This window comes from Pelophylax lessonae (genome assembly GCF_965119305.1).
Source record: "Pelophylax lessonae genome assembly, chromosome: 6".
NCBI lineage: Eukaryota > Metazoa > Chordata > Amphibia > Anura > Ranidae > Pelophylax > Pelophylax lessonae.
In genome coordinates this window covers 202,534,590-202,547,098 of record NC_138773.1, presented here as the reverse complement: position 1 = coordinate 202,547,098, position 12,509 = coordinate 202,534,590, and the positions used below count along the sequence as shown (strand labels likewise).

General features: G+C 44.1%; 1 protein-coding gene across 3 annotated transcripts in view; it reads right to left on the bottom strand.

The window, feature by feature from the left end:
• Window positions 1–12,509, bottom strand: part of CCNYL1 (cyclin Y like 1) — a 121,449-nt gene that overhangs the window by 84,254 nt on the left and 24,686 nt on the right. For all 3 annotated transcript variants that reach the window (XM_082262033.1, XM_082262034.1, XM_082262035.1), the window contains exon 2: window positions 11,813–11,887. In XM_082262033.1, the coding sequence (XP_082118159.1) occupies window positions 11,813–11,887 (75 nt within the window). The remainder of the gene's footprint in view (window positions 1–11,812; window positions 11,888–12,509) is intronic.

Here is a 12,509-nt window from a genome sequence, read left to right as displayed (position 1 = left end):
TTCACTTTACATCAAAGGAGAAGGGTGTTTATTCCCCTTTCTGAATATCCTCTTTTCTTGAGAACCCTCCTCCCAGCCTCCAGGTCATCAGGCAGAAGAGCTGAGAATTGAGATTGAACACCGGTCCCTGTGATGAAACAAAATCCAGACAGACATTCAGGCAGAAATGAATGCTAGAGACTTCAGAGCCAAGACTCAGTTTCTTTTTGGACTTCTTCTTCATGGGTGATCCCGATTACCTGGGGTAGCAAAGATATTTGGGGCAAAACATACCCCAACCTAAACCCCTTTACTTAAAGGCATTTTAACTCTACTTGCATGCCTTTCACCTGCCTAAAATGTACACTGACCATGTAGATTCATGGTGTCATTATTTGTTCTGTGCAGACAGCCTATAGTAGAATAATTTTTCACATTACAGTGTCAGATGTTCGTTTCTTTGAAACAGAAGGCCTGCTACATGGAACTGCATAGGTTCATACATGGCCTTTGTAGGTTAAAAAACGGACACCTCCTGTGAAGAAACTATATATCCCACAATCCCTGGGGCTTACAGGCTAGTGTTGGTGAAAGCTAAATGGTAATTAGAGAATATAAAATTAGGTGCAGGTGAAAGCAATTACCAGCTTACCATGCTGGAAAAGATGTGGTTGTTTCATAAAACATTTGTGATGCACACAGAGAAATGGCAAGGCATGCATGACCTGAAAGAAGAGGTTGCGTCCTGCTGTTGAAACAGGGACAAAAAGTAGGTGGATTCATGGATGAACATAGGGCAGTGATGGCAAACCTCGGCATCCAAGATGTTTTGAAACTATATTTCCCATGATGCTTTACTACACTGTAGAGTGCATGAGCATCATGGAAAATGTAGTTCCAAAACATATCTGGTGCCAAGGTTTGCCATCACTGGCATAGGGGGAACCAACCAGCCATGACACTATAAAAACTGTAGCTAATACATGTGAATCCAGTTACAGAACACAAAACAAGTGTACAATCTAAGCAGAAGGAGAGACCAGGGCCAGCCGAGGCCCCTGTGCACATTGCTGGATCAATAAGGGGCTCAGCAGAGTATAAGGGGGAGCAGCACACAGAAGGCCATGCAAGGACATTAACCTTTTTCTCCTTCAAGCATTGTGTGGTAATTTTTGCTGTGTGCTTTTGGTCATTGTCATGTTGGAAGGTAAACCTTCCCATCGACCACTTTCTGGCAGAGGGCAGCAGATTTTTCTCAAAAATTTGATATTTTGCCCTATCTATTTTACCTTCTATCCTGACAAGTACTCCAGTCCCTGGCTGCAGAGAAACATCCACATAACAGGATATTACCACCTCCATGCTTTACTGTAGGTATGGTGTTATTTGGATGGTAAACTGCATTGGATTTTTGCCAATAGTATTATTTGGTGTTGAGGGCATAACATGTATTCAGTTTAAGTCATCTGACCAGAAAACCTTTTTCCACTTGGCCTCAATCTTCAAGGTGCATTTTGGCAAAGATCAGTCTTGACGCGGCATGTGGCCCTTGGGTAGATTTTTTTGTTCCAACCCTCCCATACAAGCCACATTTGTGGAGAATTTGTGATATTGTTATATGCTCACAATGCCCACTCTATCATAAATTCCTGCAACTGCTTCAGAGTTGCAGTAGGCTTCTTGGTAGCCTCTGATCAGTTTCCCCGTGGCTCTTACAGTCAGTCTGGAGTGACGTCCTGATCCAGGGAGGAGGGTCTGTGTTGTACCAAATACCTTCCACTTCCAAGTAATAGACTGTAGACTTAACTGCTTCTAGGCATTCATAAAGCCTGGCATTTTTTTGTATCCATCTCCTGACTTATGCCTGTCCTCAACTTTATCCCGGAGATCATTTGACCATGCCTTGCCACCCATAGTTGATTGTTTGCTTCAATTGCACTACCAGGGACTGAAATGCACCAGGAAAGCTCTTTTCATACTGAGCTAATCAAAATGACCACAGTGAATTATGACAAAAACGGATATCAGATCCATGCCTCCTCAACAAATCGTGACAAAGGACTGGCCAATCTCACACCATGCTGTTATTTGCGTAACAATGCCACTCTCAGCTGCACCCTGCGCAATGATTTTCCAGCTTGTGGGACCACAATTTAGGTGCCAGCAGCCTGAAAGTGATTGTCACTGGGCTACATTAAACAAGTAACCCTTTTAGCTACCACCACCTTTTAGCCGAGAGGCAGAAACTCAATCTCAGCAATACCAATTATGATTTCAGAATAAGTGTCTGTAACAGACACAGTCACCGCAGACAGGTATGTTCAGCGATTTATTGTACACAGTAGCACTCAGAGAGGGCTTAATTTAGCTTGCATTAAAAGCTTAGGGACAAGGTTAATACTTTTCAAAATAAGGTTTAAGAATGAAAAGATCAAATTCGTACGAATAAAATATTTACAGAAATAAGGGAGTTACTAAGAAAAAGAAATATTACAGCACCATAGAAATAACAGAGTTGAGAAGGAAGAATACGTGCAGCATCCCTAGCTTTAGCAAAGTTCAGTCGATGAGCCAGGTATTGTGGGTTCTCGAACTTGACCGAGGTCCCTGGTTTGATGGTACACGAGAACTGTCAAACTGTCCTGGCATCTCCCTTTTTTTTGGGATCAAAGGGGTGTTGACAGAGACCATCTGACCAATCATCTGTTCTCAGATACAATTATCTATAATCATTCATATTTCTGAATATCTACAATGTACAGTTTTTGTTAACCAGCAGATTGTGCATTAAGTTTGCTTCAAATTAAATAAAAATATGATAGGTTTCAGAGGTCTACATTACTTTGGAGGGATAAGGGGCACCAGTGGTTCCCCATATGGTCTGACATATGGGTGTCTGGACTTGAAATGTTACAAATTAACTGAGGAAAGTAATATATGTCCATATCTTGGCTGTGCTATAAAATTATGCCCCTTTAAAGCCTGAAGGTGTGCCTTGAATTTTGGGCCCTCTCTGGCTATGATGCAAAAAGTTTCACATGTGGTATTCCCATACATAGGAGGGGTAAGCAGAATGTTTTTCGGATGCAGAATGTTTTTCGGATGCAATTTTAAAGTATGCCCATAATGTCCGCTAGAAAGATCGAATTACTGCCAAAAAAAAAAAAAAAAAAAAAAAAAAAAAATGGATTTTTGTCTTACTATAAAATCCTTTTCTCTGATGTTTGACGGACACAGCTCCATATCTTCTTTGACTCTGGGGTTATGGTGCTGCTCTCCATAGGAGTAGGACTAGGTGGAAACAAAACTTGACTAGGGGTGGGTGCTGTGTCCATTAACATCAGAGAAAAGGATTTTACAGTAAGACAAAAATCCAGTTTTCCCTTTCGGTCATTGACGGACAGAGCTCCATATCTTCTTTGACTCTGGTGACATTCCAAAGCAGTGTCAACATGAGTGGGAAAAACAATGCACATAAATTGCAAAAAGGGCTAAACATAGTCAACCAGGTAAATTGAGAGCTCATTCAGGAACAACTGGAGCTCCCCACCCAAAAAGAATACCCCTTTAAGAGGCAGGAGCCTCTGCAAAAGCGGCCTGCAAAACCTTGTGGCCAAACCCAGGACATCCACCTTGTAAAACTTGGTGAATGTATGCAGGCGACCATGTGGCCACCTTGCACACCTTAACCACTGATGCCTGATGACAGGAGGCACCGAGCGCCCATGTAGAACGCACCCTTAATGGAATAGGCCTGCATCACTGTCTGCCTGATCCATCTGGAAATGTTTGCAGCAGATGCGGCCTGCCCCTTACGAGATCCATTCATAAGGACAAACAAGGAATCAGATTTCCAAAATCGCCTCAGTCGCTGCCAGGTACACGCTGATTGCCCGAACCACTTTCAGGGAATGTAAAGCAACTGCTTTAGGATGTTTCGGCTTAGGGCACAAGGAAGGCAACACAATGTCATCATTCAAGTGGAAACCAGAGACGACCTTAGGAAGGAAGGACTGACTGACGTAGCTTAACTTAGTCCCTGTGGACCACCAGGTAAGATGACCGACAGGACAACGCAGCCATTTCCAACACCCTGCATGCAGAAGTAACAGCCACCAAAAAAGCTACCTTCTGTGACAGTAAGCAAGAGGAAGTTCATGAATATGTTCAAAAGGCAGTCTTTGAAGAACCGACAAGACCAAATTGAGATCCCACGGAGGTACCAGAGACCTTACCACAGGAGCCAAGTGGCGAACCTAGTGAAACGAAAGTGTGAACTAAAGAATTTGTATCCAATGGCCATTACAAAAAATATTGCCAAAGCAGAAACCTGCCCCTTGATGTTGCCCAGAGCCAAACCGCTATCTACACCTTGCTGTAGAAACTCGAGCAGACGGACACCGAAAAGAAACCTTCTACTCCTGGAATGTGCACAGCAGAGGGGGCTAGAATATAACATTTTGCCCACCCTAAAATGCTGGCAACTTCTTTGGCCGCCAGGGCACTTTTGGCACCCCCTTGATGATTGACATACGCCACAGCCGTGGCATTGTCCGACTGAATCCTTACAGGACACCCCTGCAGATGATCCGTCCACTGGGAAAGGCAAAGCCCGATCGCCCGAATCTCCAGACGCCTCCCGAGTCCAAACCCCTTGAGCCGAATCCTTGCTCAAGACACCTCCCCACCCGGACAGGCTGGCCTCCGTGGTAACCACTGTCCAGTAAAGGGGGAGAAAGGACTTCCGTTGTCGAAGCGACGGGGAACGGAGCCACCAAAGCAAGGATCCCCTCGCACCCTGGCTCAAGAGGCTCAGATTGTCGCGAGCTAGAGGATTCTTGTCCCCATTTGGAAAGAATCTCATTTGGCAGAGGCCTGGTACGAACCTGAGAAAATGGAACCGCCTCGAAGGTAGAGACCATCAAGCCCAGCACTTGCATGCACAACCTGAGAAACGACCCAATGGTAAGATAATAGGAGCCGAATCGCATGCTGCAACTTCAGCAGTTTCGCCTCCAGGAGAAACACCCTGGCTGAGGCTGAATCCAAAGTCAGGACCAGGTAGTCCAGCTTGTTGGACGGAGTCAGAACTGATTTCTGAAAATTCAGCATCTAGCCAAACTCTTTCAGGAGTTCGCACAGTGATGTTCAGATCGTCTTAAGACAGACGGAGACTCTGCTTGCAGAAGGAGATCGTCCAGTTACTCCAGTACCGCGATCCCCCTCTGCCTGAGCAAGGCTAAAGCCTCGTACACACGCAACGAATTTCCGCCCACCGGTCATCCGTCTTTTGTCCAGAGTGCGTGTCTGTTGGTTGGAATGTGCTCTAGACCAGTGTTTCTCAACCTTTTTTCAGTCAAGGCACCCTTTTAAAATTATGGACAATCTCGAGGCACCCTTTTAAAATTATGGACAGTCTCGAGGCACCCCACTCTAAAATGTAAAAACTATTCTAATAGTTTTACACAATGAAGCAACATCCACAAGTCCAAGGAGGACACCCAACGTTATAGGTGATGTAATCTTCCAATGCAAATACACTTTTGCTCACTGGTACAGACTAGTATTCCAATGTTTCTCTTCTGCCTCAGTTTTTATCGATAGCTCAGCTAACGTGACCACAAAGCTGATGGAGAGGGGCAGGGGAGGGTCAAACAAGGAAGCTTGCTATGCAGGCTACTGACATCCTACTTATCAGCTTATGATGTCATTGGTCGTTAGGATGCAAGCAGATAGAAGGTTGCAATGGTCCACAATGAAAACCTGTGGCTTTGTGTAACTAAAAAGGCAGGCTTCAGACACATGCTGGTTTGTATACAATTTTTGGGCAATTTTTAGGCATTTTGCCAAGGCACCCCTGAAGAAACCTCAAGGCACCCCAGGGTGCCTGGGCACACTGGTTGAGAAAGGCTGCTCTAGACTGCACACGAATTTTCCCGTACGACAGAATTCTACTTCAGAAGTGATGTCATGTGTTGGATTGTTTTCCAAGTGTTCTTTCATCTCTGAGCATGCCTAGTCTTGCGCCTAAGATTTTTTCCCCATCGAAATCTGTACTAATGAGATGAAAATCGGACGTGTTTTGACGGAGGACAAGAATTTGAATGCCTGCACACCAGGATTTTTTGGGGGTCGGCTGTCGAAAGCACCATACTAACAAGCCAAAAATCGGCAGATAGGTCGGACGAAATTTCCCGGCCGAATTGCTTATCGTGTGTACGGGGCTTAACACCAGGGCCAACACTTTTGTGAACCCCCGAGGAGCAGAGGCAAGACAAAATGGTAATGCCACAAATTTATAGTGTTCATCTACCACGGAAAAAACAAAGAAAACACTGGTGCCCTTCATATATTGGGATATGAAGGTAAGCGTCCTTGATATCGATAAAGGTCCAGAAAATCCCCTTGATAAAAGGGATGCCACCACCGTGTGAATGGACTCCATTCAAAATTTCTAAACCCGCACAAAGCGATTCAGGACTTTGAGATCCAAAATTGGACGGACCTTGCCTTCCTTTCCGGGAACAGTAAACAGATTTGAATAAAATCCCTGAAAGACGTTCCAACTCTGGAACCGGGATAATTACTCCCTGTGAAAGCAGATCCTGCACTGCCCCCTAAAGGCCCTGCAGCCGATCCGGGGACAGGCAAGTTGGAAGGAAAGAACCTTTCCAGCGGTAAAGGACCGAATCAACTCGTGGACCCATTTGTCGAGAATGAGCAAGGTCCACGGGTTTGGAAAAAAGCAAAGACGTCGCCCAACCCAGATACGGGTGAGGGCGCCCCTTCAGGCAGAGAAGGGCTTGTCTGCGGGACCAGTGGAACCCACTTTTGACTTACCAGCCCAGGGTCTCTTGGAACCTTGTTTCCACCTAGTCCTACTCCTATGGAGAGCAGCATAACCCCAGAGTCAAAGAAGATATGGAGCGGTGTCCGTCAATGACCGAAAGAGACAAAAGTAATTTCCTAATTTTCCAAAAAAATGTAACAAGAAAGGAAATATTCAAAAGACTCACTAAGCCTCGTAAATATATTTGGGCTTTCGCTTTACAACATGGTCATTTTTTGGGTGTTTCTATGATCCTGGTGTCTTGTGTTTTAAAGTGTAATTCTAAATATGCCCATGTTGTGTATAAAAAAATATTTCTTATCAACTGACAGCTATGAGGGGGAATTACTATTTATTGTACGCACATATACATACACACACACACACACATATATACACACACACACACACATATACACACACACACACGAGAATCTCAAAATTATAATATCAAAAAGTTAATTTCAGTAATTCAATTCAAACATGATCAGGGCTCCTTTTGCATAAAATACTGCATCAATGCGGCAGGGCATGGCAGCGATCAGCCTGTGGCACTGCTGAGGTGTTATGGAAGCCCAAGTTGCTTTAATAGAGCCCTTCAACTCCTCTGCATTGTTGGGTCTGGTAGGTTGCATCTTCCACTTGACAATACCCCACAGATTCTCTATGGGGTTTAGGTCAGGCGAGTTTGCTGGGCAAACAAGCACAGGGATACCATGATCATTAAACCAGGTATTGGTACTTTTGGCAGTGTGAACACCTGGAAAATAAAATCAGCATCTCCATAAAGCTGGTCAGCAGAGAGAAGCATTAAGTGATCTAGAATTTCCTGGTAGAGGGCTGCGCTGACTTTGGACTTGATAAAACACAATGGACCAAAACTTGCTAGTACCTGGTCGGACTCCCTTTTGCCTTCAAAACTGCCTTCATTTTTCTTGGCATAGATTCAAGGGGTTTGAAACATTCCTCAAGATTTTGATCCATATTGACATGATAGCACCACTAAGTTGCTGCAGATATGTCGGCTGTCAATCCATGATGCCAATCTCCCGTTCCTCCACATCCCAAAGGTGCTCTGATGGATTAAGATCTGGTGACTGGAGGACATTTGAGTACAGTGAAGTCATTGTCATGTTAAAAAAAAAAAAAAAAACAGTTTGAGGGGATTTGAGCTTCATGACATGTGCATTATCATTATGATGGAAGCAGACATCAGAAGATGGGTACACTGTAGTCAAAGTGATGGACATGGTTAGCAACAATACTCAGATAGACCATGGCGTTTAAATTATGCTCAATTGGTACTAAGGGAAATGATAGATCCATGCTTTCATGATGTTTATGCCAAATTCTGACCTTACCATCTGAATGTCGCAGCTGAAATTGGGACTCAGACCAGGCAACTTTTTTCAATCTTCTATTGTCCAATTTTGGTGAGCCTGTGTGAATTGTAGCCTCAGTTTCCTGTTCTTAGATGACCCAGTGTGGTCTTCTACTGCTGTAGCTCATCTGCTTCAACGTGTTGTGTGTTCAGAGATGGTTTTCTGCATACCTTGGTTGCAACGAGTGGTTAAGTTACTGTTGCTTTTTTATCATCTCGAACCAGTCTGCACATTCGCCTCTGACAACAAGGCATTTTCCTCCAAACAACTGCTGCTCATTGAATTTTTTTTCTCTTTTTCTGACCATTCTCTATAAACCCTAGAGATAGTTGTGCATGAAAATCCCAGTAGATCAGCAGTTTTTAAAATACTCAAAACAGCCTGTCTGGCACCAACAATTATACAATGTTCAAAGTCACTTAAATACCCTTTCTTCCCCATTCCTTAGTTTGGTTTGAACTTCAGCAAGCCGTCTTCACCACGTCTAGATTCCTAAATGCATTGAGTTTCTTCCATGTGTTTGGTTGATTAGCAATTAGTGTTACCCAAGCAATTGAACAGGGGTACCTCAAAGTGGCCGGTGTGTGTGTGTGTGTGTGTGTGAATATTAATTTTTTTTACCAAATGCAAATTAGAGATATTGTCATGGTAACTCATGCTATAGCGGCCTGGACATCTAGGCACCACGGACTTTTGGTCACAAATGCTAAAATGCTTAAGAACTTTAGCAAGCAGGATAGAAATCAGCAAGTTTACACAGCTTATCTACAGTAGCTGGGAAGAAAGCTTGGGTTCTGAGGACAAGTTTACTTACCTATTAGGCATATGTAAACTGCTACATTGACTTGCTTTTATTTGCTCCCTTTTGTTCTAATAAAAATCAATTGAACTCAAGCCAAAAAAAAAAAAAAAAAAAAAAAAAAAGAGAAGGAGGGCGGACAATGTTCTCAAAGCTTCAACTGCCAAGTGTTATAGCTTACAGTACCCTTTGTTGCTTTCCAGCACTGCCCACAAATCTAAATTGCCTGTATGGAAGAACTGCTGCTTTGGGCACTCTCTTAGCAAGCATTGCCCGTTTGGGCGCTGTAGTTTCAGTAAGGCAAGGTAGCATATAATGCCGCTAAATGCAGAAATTATTAGAGACCCCAAAGAAAAAAAAAAAAAATGTCGTTGAAAGAAGAGCAAAATCAAGCATTTAGAAAGCTTACCTGTGGCGTTTTTATTCCAATGCGTTCACTTGCAGTGTGCACTTGAACTTCAAAAATGTATCTACTGCAGGAAGCGCTCTCTCCCTAACACTACCCACTCTCCCTTGTTATATGTCATAGCCATTTTACTTTTTGGGAGGGTCCAATTATGCTCTCTGCTATCCAAGCTCTTCCACTACTCCCTTCACCTTCTTACATAACCTTTCATTTAACTCCCTAGGCATGACTGAAGGGATTTGTTACTTGAGTAACAGTTCGAAATCTGCTGCCAACATCACATTCAACAGTCAAGAAGCAGTCTCAGGGCTGGAGGTCTACACAAGGGAGGCTTTTGCATATTGAATACATCACATCTAAATGCACACGTAATCTAATGGGAAGAACCTTGTTGAAATGAATGGTATGAAGACAATACAGGCTGGAGATTTGTGTCAGTTTCCGGGGAGCAACAAAGGCATTGGGTTAACACTTAATATTTAAAACCTTTGGAACAATGTTAACAGCATCTGCCCTATTCTTGGCAGAAGTTCTACTGGGCTGTAAAACAAAACAATTAAAACGTTTTTGTTAAATCAGCTTAAAAATAGTACCGGATACCACCAGGCAGTCCATCTTCTTAATTGGCGTAGACACGGGGTGGGCAAGCTATGGATACAGATTGAACAAACCCAATCGGTGACCCCCTTGGGTACCACCCCCGGGGTGTCAGGATTATTGCGCTCCCTCTCAAATCTCACCCCACGATTGGTGTGACTCTCTCGCTGGTGGCTGCGCTCTTCTCTCATCCAGCCATCTCTACAACTACTTCCCCCCTATTCCCCGTGCTGGGTAATCCAGCCTTCTTGCCGGGCGTTACAGACCAGGCTTTCCAGCTCTTGCAACAACGTGGTAAGGGGTGGGCCTCACACTCTCTCTGTAATGGCTGGTGGCCTTCCATAGCGACGTTGATGGCACCTGACTGCCCCTTTGCGTTGGGTTTTTGGCGAGCAGCTCAGCTCCACCACTTTCTTCACTCCCTACCAGCACCGGACCTCTTTAAACACAGCGCTCACTCCCTATGAGGATTACTGCTCTGGGGAGGGGGCCCTACCTCACACGCTTTCTAAGTTTTACGGCTTATTAGTGACTCCCAGGGAAGACTTTACCCCCTTACTGCATTCGCAAATGGGAAAGGGGACATGCAGCCGATGCTTTCCCCGATACAAAAGTTGAACTTATGTACAATCACATTGAAAACGCCGACCTGCACAAAACTTCAGGAATCCAACTACAAAGTCCTCACCAGATGGTATAGGGCAGTGGTCCTCAACCCTGGTCCTCAGGGCCCACTAAGAGGCCAGGTTTGCAAGATAACTGAAAAATACATCCCAGGTGATATCATTTGCTGCTCAGTGATTGCAATACTCTAGTCTGCATCTCCCCAAGGTAATACTTAAAATCTGGCCTGTTAGTGGGCCCTGAGGACCGGAGTTGAGGACCACTGGTATAGGGCGCCCTCTCTTTTGAGCAAGATATACCCGGGGACCTCGGAAGCTTGCTGGAGGTGTCAGGAGGAGGAGGGTACCCTACTACACATCTTTTGGTCATGTCCTAGGCTTCGTGGGTTTTGGACTGCAGTTAAGGCTCTTTTAGGCAACCGCACTGACTATACCATCCCGGACACCCGGCCTTCTTTCTTCTACAACTGTCGAACATATCGCTGCGGAAATATAAAAAATCAATTGTCCCTCACGTTTTGTGTGCAGATAAATCTTGCATCCCAATATACTGGAAAACCTCTCACACACCTACACCTACTATCTCATTGATGGACGATATTAGTATCTTTTGACTTTTGTTGCTTGCTTTGTATTTGTACAATAGATGCTTCACTTGCCTTCTGCTGTTACTGCCTTTCTAATTAAATAAAATATAAAAAAAAAAGAAAAACCTAATACCTGTTGATACGGACAGAAATCCAGTGGGCAAATGAGTGCTTTTATGTTTTCTGCACAGTTATTAGATAGCATTGCTCCCAGCTCCTTACGTGGAATGCAGAACACCTTCCCCATGGGGAAAGAGGACTTCTGAAACACTACCTGTCCTAGGATGACAGTGCTACTCTCCGTAAAACCGTAAACAGTGTTCCTTTTAAGACAGCCATACATGGATTGAAATTCAGCCAGCTCAGCAGGGACTGTCTGAATTTTGATCCATGCATAAATCTACTGATCAATTTCTGTACAAGCAGCCTGTCGGACAATTGCCCGTTGGTAGGGTTAGGTGAAAAAGGAAGAAAAAAAAAAAAAAAAACAACACAACACGAAAACCAAGTTGCCATCTTACCTAAGAATTGGTAAACTGCAATATATTACATTTTCATTCCTGGGTTTGGATACACTTAAAGCAAAGAAGAAAAAAAAAAAAGTCCTTACCATCAGTCTGGGACTTGCTGAGAAATATTGTGCTAGCTCTTGGATGGTCAGATGGGTTAGACTCCGGTGCAAGGTCTAAAATGAAGCACAAATATACGCATATCAGTCAAAAATATTTATTGTACCCAACAATTCTGTGCAGCTCAGTGTAAATTGTCAGGATGCCTGTCGAAATGAATAAACCCCTTCACACATGTGAACCCATTCACAAAATAGAAAGCCTTTAATGAATGAGGCAGTTAGTCACACAGCAGCATCCCTCCTGTCAAAACGCTGGGAGTACAGCAATAGAAGTGCTACTGGCACTCTGTAAAACTATGAATAGCGAATAAAAGAGATAGGTCCAAGAGGTGGCATAAGCCTAATTGGACCTAACCCACTGCAAGCCAGCACATTTTAAATAGTGACTTAAAGGCGTAATAGCTTAAAGTTTTTCACCTTAATGCATTCCACGATCTAAGGTGAAAAACCTTAATTGCAACTGTAACCCAGATCCCCATTATTCTTACCCGATTGTTCCAGCGACAAGCACGAGCCCAGCAGCTCCAGTCGCCGTCTCAGGTCCTCCGCAGGTCGCCCCAAAGAAGCTCCGGACCCTTTTTCTTGCGTCGCTCCTATTAGAACGGGTCCGCAGCTTCTCTATGGAAGGCGACCTACGGCGACCTGGTCGCCCCAGTGTGAACGGGGGCTTACAATC